Genomic DNA, 21,098 nt, shown 5'->3' with positions numbered 1-21,098 from the left:
TTTAAGAGCAGGAAGTTATCGATATTGGTATCGGTTTCAAAAAATGGATATCGTGCACCCCTAGTCTCTACACCCTTAAGGCTTGATCTTTTTTCGTTGTAGCCTCTGTGTTTGTCTTGTTTCAGTTTTTGCTTTGGTTTTGACTCCCGGACGTCTTAGTGATTTGTGTTTTCAGTCGAGTCGTGGGAATGTCTTTGACGTGGTCTTGATCACCACTACCAATGGATTGAGAATTGCAAAATTAAATCTCATTAGCTTAAGTCGTCAATGCCTTTGTTCGGAAAAAAATTTCATGCACATTTGAACACACTTCCAGTCTAAAGTCTTTCATGCCATGAGCTTTGAACACTTTGCAGCATCTCTTAGACTCCCTCAGTTTGGAATAGGGCTAAATGGTTGAAGTCTAGCCTCTAGCTAAGAATAGTGTCATTGTCATTGAAAGAAAATCTGTTTTATTCGAGTTCAAAAGCCTTCTGGAATAGTTTTAAATCGGTGAAATTTCTCAGTTTCTGCCACTAAAAATATCTCCACAGAATGATATTTGGCCAGATCAATCAATCAATCAATCAAATGTATTTATATAGCCCTTTACAAAACCTGCAAGGTCCCCAAAGTGCTTTACAACAAAGACAAACATGGCACATAGTAAATAAAAGGCAGGAAAGTATTATACAATGACATTAGGAAGGAAAAAAAGAAAAAAAGAAACGAACAAGGATATTTGGCCAGATGATGAGCATTACCTAGAATCTAACAAACAGGACAAGACTGAGTTCAATCTTTCCTTCTGTCTTTGTCTCAGAGCTGATAATTTTGTCTCACATGGTCAGAGTCTTCCTGGGGCTTTGGGAAAACTCCAGGCAGACAGGCTGCTATGATGCGTTGACTATAAGGAGTGACTTCTGTCTTACCAGTCTGACTATATGCTGATCGGCAATTTGCTGTAAAGATGTTTGTCTTTCTAGAAGATTCTCCCCCTACTGCTGATGAATACTGCAGGTCTGTCAGTGATATTCAGGTAATTAGTTAGAATCCTGAGCCATAGTTCCCCTAATTCCTTTGAGTTCATGCTTAGTTTGTGCTCTGACACACACCGTCAACTCCGGGACCTTGTATATTTGGTGTGTACATTTTCAAATCATATTGAGGTAACTGCATTCACCACAAGTGGAGTCCAAACAAGCTGAACTATCTAGGAATGTCCCCGATCTGATCATGTGATCGGAAATTGTGCCTATTGGCCCGTTTAGTTAGAGGATCGGGATCAGGTTTTTAATTAAAAAAACAAAAAAACTTATAGTACCGGCGAGAGTCGCCGGTGTTAACAGCCAGTTGACATTTTACAGTACATTACTGCCACCTTGTGGTCATAATAATTCATTGGAGCACAGGCTCACTTACTTGCACTCTTCATAGCCTGTCGGCGTCCTACCCTGTGCCGTCCCGTCGCCGGTCCTGGCCTTGTCTAGTTGCGTTTGGTCATGCGTGAATCCCGTCGGGCGCGCGCTGGTCTCGCAGGTGGGTGGGGGTGCCGCACGGGTGCCGGTCCGGGGCCGCGGCCCTTCCCCGGCCGGCCGGAGTGGGGGTTGGGTGGTGTAGGCGGCTGCCATAGTTTCCTACCGGGACGGCCCGGCCGTAGCGGCGTCTCCTTGTACCATGTACCGGGGAGGTGCCCCCTGGTGTCATACCGCACCCCCCCCCGGCCCGGGGGTGGGTTGGGGGGGTTTGTGCCTCCGTCCCCTTGGTCTGTCTCCGGCCCTGTCTGCCTCTCTGGACCGCGGCTTCCTCTTGGGGCCCGCGGGGCCTTGGGTGGGGCTTGCTGTCCCTTGCCAGTGGGGTGGACATCCCCTGGTCTCCCGCGCTTGGCATAGTGCCTGCTCGGGGTGTGGGGTGGGTGCTCGGGCGGCGGGGGGAGGGGTTGGCGGTTGCGGGTGCGCCGCGGGTGGTCTAGGGTGGGGGTTGATCGGGGCCCTGGCGCTTCTCCCGCCCTGCGGCCGGTGGTTCTGGTGGATGGGGCCACGCCCGCGGGAACCTGCCTCTTAACTCACGCACTCCTCACTTCAGCACTGTAAATACTCTTTCATTTCTCCGGGAAGAGTTGGGACGGGGCCATACAGTCCCGGCCCGGCTCCACCCTGTGGGGTAGGTGGTGTGTCCCCTCTTGCAATCCCTGAAGGCCGGTTGATGGGTGGATGGATTTATGACAGCGCCGCAGTTTCTTTGTTTCCCGCAAAGAGGGACGCACGGCGGATTTTCTTGTGAGATTAATCAACATGGGTTCCAAGAAATTGAGTGAAGGTGATTAAAAAAAAAAAAAAAAAAAAGAAAAAGGTGACACTTACCATTGAAATGAAGATGGAACTTACAGAAAAATATGAGCGTTGTGTGCGTGTCCGTGAATTGGCTCGACCATACGGCTGTAGAATGTTTACGATCTCGACGTCCTCCTCTGACCTCCGTTCGCCAGTCTTTATAAGTTAAGGTGACAATTATTATTGTGGTAACATCGCCAAAAAAATCGCCAGCTTCGTCAGGTTTTTAATCATATACCATATTGGCCCAAATATAAGACGGCCCTGATTATAAGACGACCCCCTCTTTTTTAACACTCAAGTTTGAAAAAAGACTTTTTGAACACTAAATTAATTTTCATACAGAAAATAATTACAGTACATATGAAACAAATGATTATAACAATATATTTGAGAGAAAAAGCATGCTATTTTGCCTCATTCAAATCTTAATATCTGAACATTTAAATATGTACCGTAAACTAAAGTGCAATCACATTCGTCAATGAATGGCTTCTGGTTTTTGAAATGTAAACAAACCAATCTATTGTGATAAAACAACAAAATTGCAATAACTGCATTAACCATCAAAGTGAAGTCTAACTGTAACTGTAGTCTTGAAACAAATCTGAATAAGGAAAAATATTGCAATAAAATAATACAACTGGTTAAACTTCAGAGTAGCTGAGATCTGTCATGACAGAACATCGCTTCAGTGATATCTGGCGCCATCTAGCGTCGTGAATGGGGAGAGTAGCTGAGATCTGTCATGACAGAACATCGCTTCAATGATATCTGGCGCCATCTAGCGTCGTGAATGGGTATAATGTCTAGACTGAGAATATAAGACGACCCCCTCTTTTTCAATCTTATTTCAATGCAAAAAAACACTGTCTTATTTTCGGGCCAATACGGTATTTCAGAACTTGTGCAACACAACATGCCTACTGTATGCCGCAGTTGACGCCAGCAACAAGACATTAAAAGAGAAAGTAAACTCCCTACCTCACCTCTCTCACCGGTGCGTTCAGGTACCGGAGGCAAAACACATCTGCTACATTAGAACCCGATTCGTTACATTATTACAGGAATTATTATTATTTAGTATACAGTATTATTCTGATTTTCATTTATTTTTTTATACTATGTGTATTTGCCCTTTGTAATAGTCCCAGCAGTATTTATTAAGGATTTAGTGTAGGTTTTCGAGCTGTGGAACGAATGAATGGAATTATAAGGTATTCTTATAGAAAAATCGTGCTCGACATACTACCATCTCGACTTACAAAGAAGGTCCTGGAACGAATTAACTTTGTATGTAGTAAGTATTGTAAGTACTGTAAGTATTTTACATCTATACCAACCTCTTAATATGCAGTATATGTGTGTTATTGGGAAAAAGCTATATGAACAAAATTTGTTAATAAGTCCTGTTTTATGGAAGCTAACCTATACTTATAGCTTGAAGCTCAAGTGAAGTATGGTGTCTATTAGAGATGTCCCGATCCAATATTTGGATCGGATCGAACGCCGATATGGGCAAAAAAATGCGCATCGGTATCGGATCGGCCGACACGGAAAAATTCCGATCCAGAATTCCGATCCAGTTTTTTTGTTTTTTTTAATCCTGTCCATGTTTTCCAGGGCACCGATTTACATAATCCATTCCAGTTTTTGCTTCGGTTTCCCTAAAATCCGGTCCGCATTTTACGGCACACCTTCAACACACTACATTACCGTCTCCCAATTTACCGAGAGACTATCGGTAAAAATGTCAGCTGTGTGGGATCATTTCACCTTAAAGGACGACAAAGACGAAGAGGCAGAGTGCAACATATGCCACAATAAAGTCAAGCGTAGTGGTAAAGCTGTAAGAAGTTTTAATTAGAGCTGAAACGAGTACTCGAGCAACTCGAGTAACTCGAGTTTAAAAACTGATCCGAGTAATTTTATTCACCTCGAGTAATCGTTTATTTTGACAGCTCTAAGCATCACGTTTTGCTCGGACTACTTTTAATGCGGGGCAACGCGCTGTCACGTGCGGAGAGGAAGAAGGGAAAAAAAACAACAACCTTACCGCAGCCGACAGCCGCCACAAACGACGCCGACGTTGCTAAATACTAGCCCGCACGATGCTACATTGGTAACAGGCAGTGTCTGGCGCGTCTCATAGAGATCACATGTATGTTGAACTAGATGCACAATGACAGACTCGGCCGCGTCTGGGCAGCGTTTGTAAACTGCCGCCATCTTAAAGCAGTACAGCGCTAAGCGCTAATAAGGAGCGCTAATAAAGAGCGCTAAGCGCTAATAAATGAGATTAACGTTACTGTCGCTACTAGCTCACGGAACGTTAGCCCTGCGGAGGGCTAGGTTTCAATTAATTATGACCACTGCCGATGCGTGGCTAACGTGTCTTACTACAGGCTTTAACATAACATAGCATTGTGGAGTGATGAGGGTGTAAAATAAAAACTTAATCATGCTAACTATCAATTTTAGCTCAGTAGTCATTGCTGGATAAAACACCAAGTAGCACTGGTCCCTAATGTGCTCCAATACAGCCTGTATCATACATTTATTTTGAACACTGCAAAAACTCAAAATCCTATCAGGACTTACAGTTTAGACTAACTTAAAACTTAACTAGAACTTAAAAATGGCTTGACACAAAGAGAAATTCAATTGAAACACGTGGGAAAAAAATCCTAACTTTTAAGTGATGTGTGTTATCAAGCGTAATGGCATTTTTAGGTAAGATATATATATATATATATATATATATATATATATATATATATATATATATTAATAAGATCTAAAAGTTTTTTGAGTGAAAGCAGTTAATTAGTCTTTTTTTTTTTTTTAATTCTAGTTACACCTGAGATGCAATTGTTGGCTGTTTTCAACAATATACAACGAAAATAAAGACATTGATTGACTGAAAATGGTTCAAGATTAGATGAAATGTCTTGTTTTCTCATGTATATGTATAATTGCTCTTCACCTAAAAATATATTTGTTTTATCCGATTACTCGATTAATCGATAGAATTTTCAGTCGATTACTCGATTACTAAAATATTCGATAGCTGCAGCCCTAGTTTTAATACAACCAACCTAATCAAGCATTTAGCGAAATACCACCACAAACAATATGAGGAGTATGTTAAGAAAACCGAAGACAAAAAGAAAGGTCCTACGCAACTAACACTGGCAGAAACTTTTGCTATACGTGACAAACTGGCACTCGACAGTCCCAAAGCCCAGGGAATAACAAGAGTCATTGCCGAAGAATTCATTCTGGATGACGAGCCATTATCTCTCGTGAGTAAAGACGCACCATCCAACACTTAGAACCACGGTACAACATGCCCAGCCTTCATTACATCCTTGAGCGATTCGGCCGTGGAAGATTCGAGAACGAGTCACAAAGATCCAAATTCCGATTATTGAAATATGTCAAGTAAAGCGGAACTAATACACAGCGCGGTCTTCGGGACGCAATGAGAAACGGACCGCATTGCGTCCCGAGAGTAAACATCATGCTTGTCATAGACCCGGGTAATGCCAATGCTCAACTCACGGCTTTAGCTCAACTCATGCCACTAGATAAAAAACACAACAATACCTGACTGCTGCTGACAGCCGCTACAAACTACGTCAACGTCGTTTTACTGTAGATAATAGATTTCATATGTATATAGAACTAGATGCAAGATGACAGACTCGACGGCGTTAGCAACATTGAAGTATTGAAAACTAGATGCGTTAGTAAACAGCCGCCATCTTAAAGCAGAAGACTTTCCTAGTAGGCTGTTGTAATGAACCTTCCAAGCTAACCTAATTCACTTTTTATCTAAAATATTCCTAAATCGGCAAAATCTTGACTTGAATCTATCTTCAAAACAGTTTTAAAACTTTCACATGTCGGAAGTAGACAGAAGGGAAATTATGGAATAACGGGAGCAATTTTAAATGAATTGAATGTAGTTTAAATCTGCTGATACAGAATGGGGACTTGAGTATTTTATTTAGTTTTGAAATGTTAACTTGATACTGAAATAGTCGTTTATTTAAACCTGAGAGGCTTTTTATACATTTTTTGTAACTAATGCACGAAACATTAAAAGCATCTAATAGCTTGGGGGGTTTGTGGGATTTTCCACTGACGTTGTTTGTGTGTTTTGCTTTTTTAAGACAGTCAACAATATTATTTGCACGTTTTACTGACTGACTATGCCATTTCTGTTTGTTATTTTTAATGTTTTGTGTTTGTCACTGAATAAACAGCTGAGTTTCTTGTTACCAACCATTGTGTGTTATTCAAACTCACCTAATTCAGCTGGCTAGTTGTTATCAAGAGTACTAAAACCCTTTTCAACATGAGTCTGACAACTAAGTAAGGAGGCTAAATAACTTTAAACTTTAATACATGCTCAGATAGGCCGGTATCAGTATCGGCCAGTATTGGTATCAGATCGGAAGTGCAAAATAATATCGGTATCGGATCGGAAGAGCAAAAACCTGGATCGGGACATCCCTAGTGTCTACATGGTATTTTTATACCGGCGTGTATTGTGCAGTTGTGTTGACTGCAGGCATGTTTCTTTGTTACAGTTTCAAAACCGTAAACGAATTACTTCATATAAAAAAAGAAAAGATCAAGCCTTGTGTTTTATTGAAGGACATTGAATGTTAGCTTCCTGTCGGGCAGTGCACAAGGAAACAAAATGTTTTGGGCAGTGTACTTTATTTTTCAAGGGCTAAAAAGTAACAAACTATTGCAGAAGTACAGTGGCCTTGCCAAAAGAAAACAAAAATAGATACATTTTATACTCTACAACACTCCCGGAAGAAGAGGAAGTACTGTAAACAGTACAGTACTGTATAACATATTTGGAAGTTTTGTTCAAAATAAAAATTCCGCATCGGATTGGCAGTCTGTATCGGCAGATTCTCAAAATCAGGTGTGCAAAATTATGGCATCAGAACATCCCTTGTAGTAGTATCACATTTTGGAAAATGAGTAGCTGTCTTTTTAATCCGAATTTCAACACTGAGGGAGCATGAGGCGAGTTCTGACAGGCACGGCCTCCATGCATGCTGTTGCCCAGGAGATGAAATTGCTGCGGTCCCCCGAGGCGCAGCGAAGCGGCATCTCATACTCCGGCTGCTAACTGACATAGCCACGCCATTGGAAAGCCGAGAACATCTATTTGTGATTATACCTGCTCACAAAGATGCCCCCGTGGCTAATATTGTTCTCGCTCCGGACCCCCGCAGAGCTGAAGGATCATTTCAGCACAAAATAATCACACGCTGGGCTCCATCAAATGCTTGTCGAGCATAATAAAATTAGATGCGGCTATTTTAGGATCCTGGATGATCTTCTAATGAGAGCAAAATGCTTCATTTTACAGAAGCGAGATGCTTTCATCATGTTGCTCCACATGGCAGGCTTCGTGTTCTCTGTAAGTCCATGTAGTCCTTGAATATCTTACCTACCTCTTTTTTTTTCTTCCTTATTACTCCTCCACGCTCGCCACAGCTTCTTTTCGCCACATATAATAAAAAGTGTAGCACACCAAATTCGCTCCTCTGTCAGACGAGATGAAGATGAGCTATCTGGGGAGCCGTGACATCTCTACTTGGCACGCAACACTTCAGAGTGGCCGCTTCATTTGGTGGTTTTAGCCCTTATTTCCCTGCAGCCTTGCAGAAGATAAGCTAATGGGACCTCTTGTGTTTGTCGCTGTATACCAGTTAGGCCTTTCCTTCTTGTTGACTTCATGCTGAGATCAATCATTTTACTGGAAAATTCATGTGGAGAAGAAATTATGCTGAATTGGTGACAAGCGGTGTGAGAGCCTTTTGTCCAAGCTTTCAAGGCTCGCATATAGGGGTGTGACAAAATATCAAAAATGGTGATACAGTGGGGCAAATAAGTATTTAGTCGGCTAGCAATTGTGCAAGTTCTCCTACTTGAAAAGATTAGAGTGGCCTGTAATTGTCAACATGGGTAAACCTCAACCATGAGAGACAGAATGTGGAAAAAAAAAAACAGAAAATCACATTTTTTGATTTTTAAAGTGATCCTCTTACTTAAATACATGTAGGCTCTAATAAACCACAATTGTTCTCTTGTGCGAAAATATGTTGGTAGAAACACATAAAATGTTAAATCAATGGCAATATTTTATAATATTTAGTCCATATTTTGACCGTTAGTTGGCGCAATGGTTTGCAGGCTCGCAGTGATGACGTCATTGGGATCTTTCCAAATGTGCAGCGTGTTCAACAATTGCTTATTGCTGCCTAAACTCGCGAAGTAAAATGCCACGATGTGCTGCTTTTGGATGCAATTTCCAGTCAAATGGAAACAAGGGGAGTGAAGTGAGTGGTCAAGGTGGAATTATTATTTTTAGTGAATAAATGTGCATAAGTGGAAGCTTCTTCCCCTTTTTGGTCCCTGTATGGACGTACCCTACCCACCACGCGTTACAACTGGCGCCCGAACATTTTTCCTGGATCCTCAGTCAAGTAAGGGATCCGTCTATTTTCAGGATCTGACGGTCCCACCACGTCTGCAATATTGGTTTCGGATCTGTCCATTTTTTTGGTTCGTCGGTCCCGCAGCGGCTTTTCGGATCAGTCGATTTTGTGGAATCGACGGCTGCGACATTGCCATGGGATCGGTCTAATTCCTGGATCTTCGAGTGAGTAAAAAACGCGGATTTGGATTACTATTGCTATCTTTTATGTTGACTATTCTTCGTGGGAATTTTCCCCAAATCATACTAAGTAATTAAAGCACTATGGCACGCTACAGTGACGACAGTAACTCTGACGTGGACCTTACAACAATGTTGGAGTTCGTCAGGGAACGCGTGTTTGCGTACTGCTGAGCTCCCGAGTGAAGAGTGGTCAAGGTGGAAATATTAAATATTATTTTTTGTGAATAAATTTGCATAAGTGGAAGCTTCTCCCCTTTTTGGTACTTTTATACATGTATCCTGGCTACCACGCGTTACAATGTACAAGACATGGATTACACAAGGTCTGCTCTTTGGCCTGTACTGTATGTAAAGCACACGACAGCTCTGGATGCTAGCAATCTACATAATTATATTGGGATAAGTTTGAAAACGCAATATGCTTACCTTGAATATCTGCTAATAAAACCGGAGTTCCCAACAGCATACACTCTCGCTCCCAACCGGAATTCCCAACAGCATAAGCTCTCTCGCTCTGTTGTCATTGAGACTTTTGCCCAACTTTTGTCTTATCAGGTATTTGCTGCACGCATTTTTCCCTGAAGCTCGTCTTGTGAACGACGTACAGTGCTGTCCTGCTCTTCACTTTTCAGATCTGGTTCAAATAGGAAGGGTAGAACTGACGAGTGACACGCTGGAATTTCGGGACATTAAGAGGGGTTTTAATATCAAATTATTATAACTCATACTAACATTTATCTTTTAAGAATTACTTGTCTTAAAAATAGAGGATCCCTTTAAAGAATTTACTTGCAAATTATGGTGGAAAATAAGTATTTGGTCAATACCACAAGTTTCTCTCAATACTTTGTTATGTACCCTACCCTTTGTTGGCAATAATGGAGGCCAAACGTTTTCTGTAACTCTTCACTCTTCGCTTGGTGTAAAGAAATCAACTGTGGGAGCAATTATTAGAAAATGGAAGGCACACAAGACCACCGATAATCTCCCTCGATCTGGGGCTCCATGCAAGATCTCACCCCGTGGTGTCAAAATGATAACAAGAACGGTGAGCAAAAATCCCAGAAACACACGGGGGGACCTAGTGAATGACCTACAAAGAGCTGGGACCACAGTAACAAAGGCTACTATCATTAACACAGTGCGCCGCCAGGGACTCAAATCCTGCACTGCCAGACGTGTCCCCGTGCTGAAGCCAGTACACGTCCAGGCCCATCTGCGGTTCGCTAGAGAGCATTTGGATGATCCAGAAGAGGACTGGGAGAATGTATTATGGTCAGATGAAAGCAAAATATAACTTTTTGGTAGAAACACCGGTTCTCGTGTTTGGAGGAGAAATAATACTGAATTGCGTCCGAAGAACACCATACCCACTGTGAAGCATAGGGGTGGAAACATCATATTTTGGTGCTGTTTTTCTGCAAAGGGACCAGGACGACTGATCTGTGTAAAGCAGGGGTGTCCAAACTTTTTGCAAAGGTGGCCAGATTTGGTGTGGTAAAGATGTGGGGGGCCGACCTTGGCTGATGTCCTTTACGTAGAACAATATATTTAAGCAAATTTTAGCAAGCCATGTTGTGTGTCACATTTGCCTTATTATTTTTTTTTAATCAATCATTTTAACAATCTCGCAACTAGCCTTTGTGGTATTCTCTTTCAACTCTCAGGCTCTTGCGAAATACTGCTGCTGTGAAATTAAGCTAGTTTCAAGTTGCTTCAATTTCTCGCTGCGTATCTTCCCTGTAATCTTTTCGTACATGTCAGCGCGTCTTGTTTGGTAATATCGCCTCATATTGAACTCTTTAAAAACAGCGACTGTCTCTTTGCAAATGAGGCAAACGTAGTTGTTGCGTATTTTAGTGAAGAAATAGTCCACTTTGCACCTATCTTTGAAGCGTTGGCCGTCGCAGTCAACTTTCTTTTTTATGATGCTGATCACCATTTTAGAAAATTGGAAGGGTCACATTGGTAATGTTGCTTGGAGTGCTCCTGCCTTTTAGTGGGTAAATGAGCAATAGCATTTAGTGTGTAAGCTACTTTATATGCTGGCAGCAGTACTGCTGACTGCTTATTAAGTCTGTGTGCGGGCCATATATTATTGATTTTATGACATTGGCTGGGGGCCAGATTAAATTTGACCACGGGCCGCATTTGGCCCCCGGGCCGGACTTTGGACATGGTGTAAAGGAAAGAATGAATGGGGTCATGTATTGAGAGATTTTGAGTGAAAATCTCCTTCCATCAGCAGGAGCATTGAAGATGAGACGTGGCTGGGTCTATCAGCATGACAATGATCCCCAACACACAGCAAGGGCAACAAAGGAGTGGCTTCGTAAGAAGCATTTCAAGGTCCTGGAGTGGCCAAGCCAATCTCCAGATCTCAACCCCAAATCTGTGGAGGGAGTTGAAAATCCGTGTTGCCCAACGACAGCCCCAAAACATCACTGCTCTAGAGGAGATCTGCATGGAGGAATGGGCCAAAATACCAGCAACAGTGTGTGAAAAGCTCGCGAAGAGTTACAGAAAACATTTGGCCTCCGTTATTGCCAACAAAGGGTACATAACAAAGTATTGAGATGAATTTTTGAGATTGACCAAATACTTATTTTCCACCATGATTTGCAAATAATTTCTTTAAAAATCAATCAATGTGATTTTCTGGATTTTTTTTTTTCCAGATTCTGTCGCTCATGGTTGCGGTTTACCCTTGTTGACAATTACAGGCCTCTCTAATATTTTCAAGTGGGAGAACTTGCACAATTAGTGGTTGACTAAATACTTATTTGCCCCACTGTATTTGGTTTAATGAGTAAAACAATGTTAATTTTTGTTGTTTACCTTTTCTAGAGAAACATAAAAACAAGATCAGACATTGAAATGTAAACATTGCTTAAGAAAGAACTGAATATTTAATGGGGTGTCCTAATTTTTTCACATAACTGTATTGATGTGTCACGAGGCACAGGCCAAAGTTAATTCAGCCAGAATGCGGTCATTAATTATTTATTATCTCTGTGCGGCGCGGTAGAAAATGCGCCACAGACGAGTACTGGTTGGTCCTTGGCATGGCAGTTGGGGAGCCCTCATTTATGGCAAAATCATTTTTCAATCATGATTTTTTTTAAATTCAAAAAGAAAAGACAAATGTATGTTTATCATTGAATCTATCAGGGATATATCTATGTATCTATGGGATATATCAACCCTCAAGGGGATGTGACGTCTGTTCACACATGTGCAGTAGCAATCCATCGCAATTCGGTAGCGACAGATGTCACTTACAGACATTACACCCAAAAAACACAAATAATCCACCAGTGTTATTGTTTCAGTGAATACATGCCGAATTCTGTCCTTCTGTTTTACCAGAAACTCTACAAGAAGCATACAACACGCCACCCGTGTTTGTTTGTGAGGTTTACGCCTGTCTGAATGTCAGAGCTCAGAGATCATCCATTATTGATGGCCCTGCGAGCGCGTTTAGACTGCTAGCGAGGTATTGATCCCAAAATCTGCAGCCTCACAGACAAAGTGAGAGCGCGTCAGCGGCGTAATACATCTTGTGGAAACGTTGCTCTCAGCGGCACTCGGGGCGGCCTTTGCCGCATTTCAAGCGCTCATCGTTCACTATAATGTAGATGCCTCAAAAGAGGCTTTCAATCTGAGGTCTGGCTGAGTAACTCTCATATACAGTGGGGCAAATAAGTATTTAGTCAACCACTAATTGTGCAAGTTCTCCCACTTGAAAATATTAGAGCGGCTTGTAATTGTCAACATGGTTAAACCTCAACCATGAGAGACAGAATGTGGAAAAAAACCCGGAAAATGACATTGTTTGATTTTTAAAGAATTTTATTTGCAAATCATGGTGGAAAATAAGTATTTGGTCAATACCAAAAGTTCATCTCAATACTTTGTTATGTACCCTTTGTTGGCAATAACGGAGGCCAAACGTTTTCTGTAACTTTTCACAAGCTTTTCACACAATGTTGCTGGTATTTTGGCCCATTCCTTCATGTAGATCTCCTCTAGAGCAGTGATGTTTTGGGGCTGTCGTTGGGCAACACGGACTTTCAACTCCCTCCACAGATTTTCTATGGGGTTGAGATCTGGAGACTGGCTAGGCCACTCCAGGACCTTGAAATGCTTCTTACGAAGCCACTCCTTTGTTGCCCTAGCTGTGTGTTTGGGATCATTGTCATGCTGAAAGACCCAGCTACGTCTCATCTTCAATGCCCTTGCTGATGGAAAAAGATTTTCACTCAAAATCTCTCGATACATGGCCCCATTCATTCTTTCCTTTACCCAGATCAGTCGTCCTGGTCCCTTTGCAGAAAATCAGCCCCAAAGCATGATGTTTCCACCCCCATGCTTCACAGTGGGTATGGTGTTCTACGGATGCAATTCAGTATTCTTTCTCCTCCAAACACGAGAACCGGTGTTTCTACCAAAAAGTTGTATTTTGGTTTCATCTGACCATAACATATTCTCCCAGTCCTCTTCTGGATCATCCAAATGCTCTCTGGCGAACCGCAGACGGGCCTGGACGTGTACTTTCTTCAGCAGGGGGACACGTCTGGCAGTGCAGGATTTGAGTCCCTGGTGGCGCATTGTGTTACTGATAGTAGCCTTTGTTACTGTGGTCCCAGCTCTCTGTAGGTCATTCACTAGGTCCCCCCGTGTGGTTTTGGGATTTTTGCTCACCGTTCTTGTTATCATTTTGACGCCACGGGGTGAGATCTTGCATGGAGCCCCAGATCGAGGGAGATTATCAGTGGTCTTGTATGTCTTCCATTTTCTAATAATTGCTCCCGCAGTTGATTTCTTTACACTAAGCGTTTTACCTATTGCAGATTCAGTCTTCCCAGCCTGGTGCATGTCTACAATTTTGTCTCTGGTGTCCTTCGACAGCTCTTTGGTCCTGGCCATAGTGGAGTTTGGAGTTTGACTGACTAAGGTTGTGGAAATCTTGCTTGTTTGTAGGTGACCAAATACTTTTTTCTAGTGTTGCACCGATACCATTTTTTGGGCCCGATACAGATACAGATACCTGGCTGTGCAGTATCTGCCGATACCGATACCATTCCGATACCACTCTGTTTGGGAAAAAAAAAAATACATATATATATGTACGTATAAGGGATGCAACAATACAGTTAAGTCACGGTTTGGTACGATTTTCGATACAATTCAATACATTTAATGCTCTGAAACAGAAAATAGAACTGTTATTATTATTATTATTATTATTTATTTATTTTTATTTGCTAACAAGCAAAAATAACTGCCATCATATAAACAAGCATTTTAGTGCATAATATTTATGTGCTTACTTCTTACTGAGCTGTAGAAATTTTGTATATAAGTGCTGAGAACAATCTTTACTGTTTGTAAAGTGGGGCACACTGTTGATTGCTGCAGCTCTCTTAGCAGCTATATTTACCATATAAGCAAAACATCCTATTTGTGGTCCGAGTCCATCTGTAACATACTGAATTAACAGTATTTGCATCATTATCTATAGTCACTGGTATGGATTGATTTGGCCTGCTTAACTTCCATTCAGTCATGGCGGTTTCTAATTCATCAATGTAGTATATGGACTACGCGTCACTCTGGGCTCACGCAGCTAATGGCATGGGATCTAATGTAGCACATCTAGGTTTCTATTTGATGATATCTAGTGTGTGCGCGCGAGAGTTGGCATGGGATCTAACATAGGACATCTAGGTTGCTATTTGATGATATCTAGTGTGCGCACTGCGCCGCTAGAGTGTTTTCTGGCCACAGAAGTCACTTCTGCTCATTACTGCACAACACCAGCATATGACATTCGACTTTCATAAACAGAACGACTTTGAAGTACGCCGCTCTTAATTTGCCACTCATTGTTCATCATGAAACCATGAGTTTGCTTCGTCTCCCACGGTCTTAACCTTTCTGATCCCATCGGCGCTACAACAACAGGCGTTAGCTTACGCATGCTAATCACTTGTGAATGCCATGTTAGATGAGCAGTGCAACATCGCAGATATGCGTTGTAGTTTACATCCTTAATGTTGAAAACGAAGGTGTTAATTTCGTTTGGTAGTTTCGAGACAAAGACATACAACTGTCATGCATCGGGATTCGCGAAGTTAGCTCACGTGGAGAGGACAGTACATTTGCGTCCAAGTGATGCCAGTAGATGGTATCGGCGCCCTAAATGTTGGTACTCGTCGATACTGATACCATCAATTCACGTCGGATCGGCGCCCCCTGCCGATACTGGTATCGGTGCAACTTTACTTTTTTCCCCCTCTAATTTGGAAATAAATTATTTAAAAATCAAACAATGTGATTTTGAGTTTTTTTCCCACATTCTCTCTCTCATGGTTGAGGTTTACCCATGTTGACGATTACAGGCCTCTCTTTTCAAGTAGGAGATCTTGCACAATTGGTGGTTGACTAAATACTTATTTGCCCCACTGTATATCATGGAATTCTGTGTGTTTTTCAAATGTATTCACAACGCTACTCTGTCAATTTCATAGAAACAATTTTCCATGTTATAGAACAAGTAAACTTCTGCTACAGTCATTGCTAGATACACTTTTGCTTGTTTAATTATCTTTCAGCATGTGAAAGACAATTATCACATAGTGTGAAACTGCACACTGGCTTCGTAATCACTCACTAATGAAGGTTTGGGAAAAGATGTGAGAGGGTGTAAATGGTACAAGGTGTCAAGAGCTCTGCAAGAAACTTCATAGCAAGCAAAGATGAAATGGTGTCATGTTAAAGTGCATGTGACATGACGAAAAAGTTAAATAGCATTATTATTGGAATTAAAATCATATTTTGAGATGATTCGACTCTCTGCAACAATTTGGCAAAGTGCAGATGACAAGAAATTTAAATCTGGCGTTTAGCTCCTCCTGTCATTATAGCGCTCTGGCACCTCCATCTTGGTGATGATGTCAGAGAATGAGCGATTTCAGCAGATTTAGCATTGAGCCCAATGGAGGAGGAAGCGTTTTTGGTTCAAGTGCGGATTTTTCGAACGATATTGTTGATTCCAAAGGAAGTATGTGACATACACCCATATATGTTTGAGTCGTATTTGGAGGAGGAGTAAGATTCAGAAAGAGAAAAAGAGAAAATTAGAGAAAATTAACCCTCCGCTAACTTGAAGACTAAGATTTATGTGAACAAATTCGATCTTATTCAATTCAATTATTGGATAGTCAAGTACATGCGATGATACTTTTCTGTTGTCATTCTTTTGTTGAGGCGGCAAAAGTTGAAAAATTGGTAAAAAATGACTGATGAATTACTTGTAAAGTAACTTAATCAGTAAAGTAACTAAATTACTTTTTTGAGGTGTAATCAGTAATCAGTAATTACCTTTTCAAGTAATCTGTGACAACACTGGTCAAATAACTGACAAATAACGGTATTGTGCTAAATGGTATATGAAACATAAAAAAGCATTTATCAAGTTCGACGGGGCTAAATTACTGCATAATGGTCAAAACTGCCAATTTTTTAAACCTCCAACGTTGTGCCAACGGAGTTAGTCCGGCTCTTGTCATTTCCCAGCCAGGGACTCTGAGAAAGAGGAAAGAGTGTTAACAAAAGAGGAGGATGAGAGCTAGGCTACATGCTAACCCAAACTCAGTGGCTCTTCCAAGTCTCTTCCTCGCCTTTTGAACATGAAAAATCACACAAAACTACCCCAACTCATGCCACGTGCTTGCCTTCACCAATCGGCCAGCCCCTGGCGGCGAGCAAGTTTCAGCTTGTTGTTGCCCTGCTGCGGCCCCGGCAGGGGTACTCGTTGCCTGGGATGTAGCAGGGGATTGAATGCCAAAAATGGCGAATTTTCGGTGGACAAACCGGCCGACGTCGGAGCACGTGGCTGCCCGAGCCCAAGCCGGGTATAGCGCTCTCTAGGCGGGCATGCTAAGAGGGCCGAGTGGGGTGGAAGTCTCGAGAACTGGCGGGAGACGGGAGCACATAGCTGCCCAAACACAGGCGCTTCCTCCTACATCGGCTGCTGACCATGGTGTGTGACAAGCCGCCATACGGCTAGGTGACCGAACTTTGTCATTTGGGTGCGTGGTTTTGCAATAGTTCAATTAAGGAGATGATTCTTAAAATTCTCCTCATACGCTGTGGCACACAAACACTTTGACACAGCGCCGCCAACTGGCTGTTTAGCCATGCATAGCTCTAGCTTGATGGCTACCTTTTTAGGAATGAGGAAATTTCAATTGCCCCAAATAGCCACTATTGATGCTTACTCTCTATTATTTATTTATTTATTTATTTATGTATTTATTTTCCCTTCAGGTATGACAAATCCAAACATACAGCATTTATATGTGTTAACAATTAATTCAACCCAAAAAGAAAAGGGCTGACGGGAGAAGCCGAAGCTTATTGAAACTCGTCCCCAGTATACCATATAGGACGCAGAAAATATCAAATATCGTAATTTGACATTCAGATTTTGTAGTGCTTACAAGTTTTTATTTATTTATTTATTATTATTATTATTTTTTATAATAACCATCCCCTCTGATTATTTTCCCAATAGTCCATTGTCGATCGTGGCAATGTGCTCGTTATGATGATTAGATCCAGTAGATTAGTTCATAATTCAGTAATTAGTTTATTCCGTTGATTCGATCCAGAGGATAGGGGATAGCTGAGGACTGATGGTAGGCTGTGTCCGCCACCCCCCCTCTTGTCGACTTAATCCTCGTCGCAGTTTTCATTCCTTGCTGACTCCTGACGGACATTCATCTCAAGGTTGGGCAGCTTCGTAGTAGGTTGCATCGCCATTCCGGTTGTGGACTGATGGCCTGGGGGACTGGCGTCGCTAGGTTCTTCAGTAAGGACCATCCCAGCGATCACTGTCCCACCTGGCACAATCAGAAGTATTTGATACACTGCCAATGGGAAAACCCATTGGCAATGTATCAAATACTTGTTCTCCCCACTGTAGGTAAAACGGCGGCATTACAGATTGAGCGCGTCAGTACGTGAGTGAGCCGTGCAATGCGTGATACATTTGTAAAAAAAAAAAAAATTTCCGCCGTTATCGGGATAAATTTGATAACCCTACCTTAAGCCTAAACTAAAGACTCTGGATGAGTGGCACATATTATGTTTGTAATGTTAAATAGAATTAGAAAACGATTTAATTAAAAAAAAAAAATAAATAAAAAAAAAATATATATATATATATATATATATATATATGTATATATATATGTATATATATATATATATCTATATATTAAAAAAAAAAGGCATGGCCGATATTTTTTTGCCGATTCCAAAATTTTGAAAATGACGGGATCGGACCCGATTGATCAGGATGCCGATCGATCGGGACATCTCTAGTTTTGGGTATTTTAAAGTTAAATGATGTTTTAAGTCACGACCACATAGCATTCCTATGCAAATATATGGCTAGATGTCTGACTTTCTGGATTTGGGGGCATGGTTTTTCGATGAGTCCATTGCACATGTAGAAATTTAAATAATGTATTCTTTATATAACGTATGCCGTCTGTTCAGAGCTCCTGATTATAGACCCTACCCACCGACGTCACAAAATCACGTGCTCGCTGTATGGTTCCGCCCACTTGTCCGTCATTTTGTGTCTGTATTATCAATGGTCTCAATTGATCGAGCAATTTATAATGCATTTCATGGAAGACCCGGTGCTTTCGGATGCCGTAAACTCACTTGATGCGTTGCATAAAAGGCGTTATGTGGAAAAGCTTCAGTTTATCCATTCGCCAGATCCATATTTGATGCCTAAATCGATGTTTTTTGACCCGCTGTCTCACCCGTATTTGCCTGACATCTGCTAGCTACCCTGAACTGTACAACTATCTTGTCCACACAAAATCAGCCTATTCTCACGAAAGTTTGAAAAACTTTAAGAGCTTGGAGGCTTATAAATACTTCGTTGCTGGTTGGGTGAAACAGGTCCTCGTCCACGAAAATTCGGCAGGAATCTATTTTGTGCTTGGAAAGGTGAGTTACGAAATTTTCAATTCAAAATCTTTTGTTATTGCTAACATCCACTGTCAAGGCTAATGTATTTCATGTCGTTTGTCAATGGAGTTAGGGCTTTTAATGTTTATATGGTTTAGCGATAGCACTCTCACTACATACATACGTGTATGTTGTCGGCGATTAGCCTAGCAATGATCTTAATTGTGGTTGTCAGCCCAAAACCCTCTAAATATATATTAAATGCATCTTACCAGATATAAAATGACTACTACATAATCTGTGGTAATCGTTTGGAGCCCAGTTTTCTCGTCGAATTGCAGCAGCCCATCTCGCTCTCTTCTCTCCGGGTCTCTCGGAATCCGGTAGAACTTCAAGTCTCTCCGTCTTCTCCGTCTATCTTCTCTGTTATTGCAACCGACCGCCACACACGCCTTCACCATTTTGATTATTAATGTTAACGAGCAGAAAAACACGTCGTAAATAGGAGGAATGTACGTAGCCGTAACAGGGAAACATGATATGTTGACGGACAATTGGGCGCCACCAGTCAGGAGGAAGGAGTTGTGACGTCACGTGGGTAGGGTCTATAGTGGGCGTGAAAGACGAACAAAGAAAGTGGGTACTTGCATACTTCAAATCAGCACGAGGACGTGATTGTAATCACGTAATATATATATATAAAAAAAAAAAAAACCACATGGAAAAACACACTGTCATTTAGACCAATCTTTAACATGAAATAGTTCGACATATTGGACTTAGAAGAGTGCCTTTTATCATATCAGGTTTATGTGTGTTAAAAATTATTACAGTAACTGAAAGACTAAATATGATCTTCATGATAATTACAATTTGTAACTGTATCGCTAATCTTCTGAAATTATAGTTTGATTTGTCAATAAACAATTTCATACTAATCAGAGAGATGCTTAGGGAGCCATAAATCATTAGCTAACAATGACATTTTCTTACAGTCTTCCTATACAGGCATAAGTCATTAGAGCTTTTTTGGAGACTACTCGTTTAGTTCAATAAACAATTAAATGTTCATGAACGATGATCAATGAAAAGTAAACACTTTTGTACTTCATGTAACAATTAGACAATATGTTAAAGCAATTCGTATTCATTTTCCTGGTTTTGAGGCTTTCTTGGTTGTATCGTTGTCCAGATCTTTCTGCCGCTGTCCAGAAGTTCTCCCAATCGCTGCAGGAGTTCCAGTTTGAGTGCCTTGGCGACGCCGAGACTGACGACGAGGTTAACATAGGTGAGTTTTTTGGAGTTAATTGCAGTCTTCTTTTTTGTAGAAGTATGGATGCTTACTGTACTTCAAATTAGTTTCTGAAATATTAGTGATTTGTTTTAGAGTTATGTTCTGTGAAATTTTTAAGATGACTTACAGTAATAGTATAAATAGAAAAAACAACGTATAAAGTGCCAGCTATAGTCATACTGGAATTTCTCACATTTCTGCATAAAATTACCATCAAATGTGATCTGCTCTTTGTCAAAATCACACAGATAAAAAAAGCAGTGTTGGCTTTAACTAAAACCACCCAAATATTTATAGGTTTTCATATTTTAATGAGGATAGTATGCAAACAATGACAGAAGGGGGGAAAATAAGTAAGTGAACTATCACATTTAATATTTTGTGGGGCCCCTTTGGCAGCAATAACTTCAAACAGACGCTTCCTGTGGCTGCAGATCAGTCTGGCATATCAATCAGGACTAATCTTGGCCGATTCTTCTCTACAAAACTGCTGTAGTTCAGTCATATTCCTGGGATATCTGGCATGAACCGCTGTCTTTAGGTCATGCCACAGCATCTCAATGGGATTCAAGTCTGGACTTTGACTTGGCCTCTCCAGAACGTGTATTTTGTTCGTTGGAAACCATTCCGAAGTTGATTTACTTCTGTGTTTGGGGATCATTCTCTTGTTGCAGCATCCATCCTCTTTTAGCTTCAACTGCCTGATAGACAGCCTCGGGTTTTCATGCAAAACATCCTGATTAAACTTTTGAATTCATTCTTCCATTAATGATTGCAAGTT

The 21,098-nt window shown here is 41.2% G+C and overlaps 1 protein-coding gene across 6 annotated transcripts in view; it reads left to right on the top strand.

Moving 5' to 3' along the window:
* LOC130916974 (rho GTPase-activating protein 42-like) overlaps positions 1–21,098 on the top strand; it is a 247,007-nt gene that overhangs the window by 26,970 nt on the left and 198,939 nt on the right. For all 6 annotated transcript variants that reach the window (XM_057837983.1, XM_057837982.1, XM_057837981.1 and 3 more), the window contains exon 2: positions 20,216–20,311. In XM_057837983.1, coding sequence (XP_057693966.1) covers positions 20,216–20,311 — 96 coding nt within the window. The remainder of the gene's footprint in view (positions 1–20,215; positions 20,312–21,098) is intronic.

This window comes from Corythoichthys intestinalis, chromosome 6, assembly GCF_030265065.1.
Source record: "Corythoichthys intestinalis isolate RoL2023-P3 chromosome 6, ASM3026506v1, whole genome shotgun sequence".
Lineage (NCBI taxonomy): Eukaryota > Metazoa > Chordata > Actinopteri > Syngnathiformes > Syngnathidae > Corythoichthys > Corythoichthys intestinalis.
This window is presented reverse-complemented; position numbering and strand designations above follow the sequence as displayed.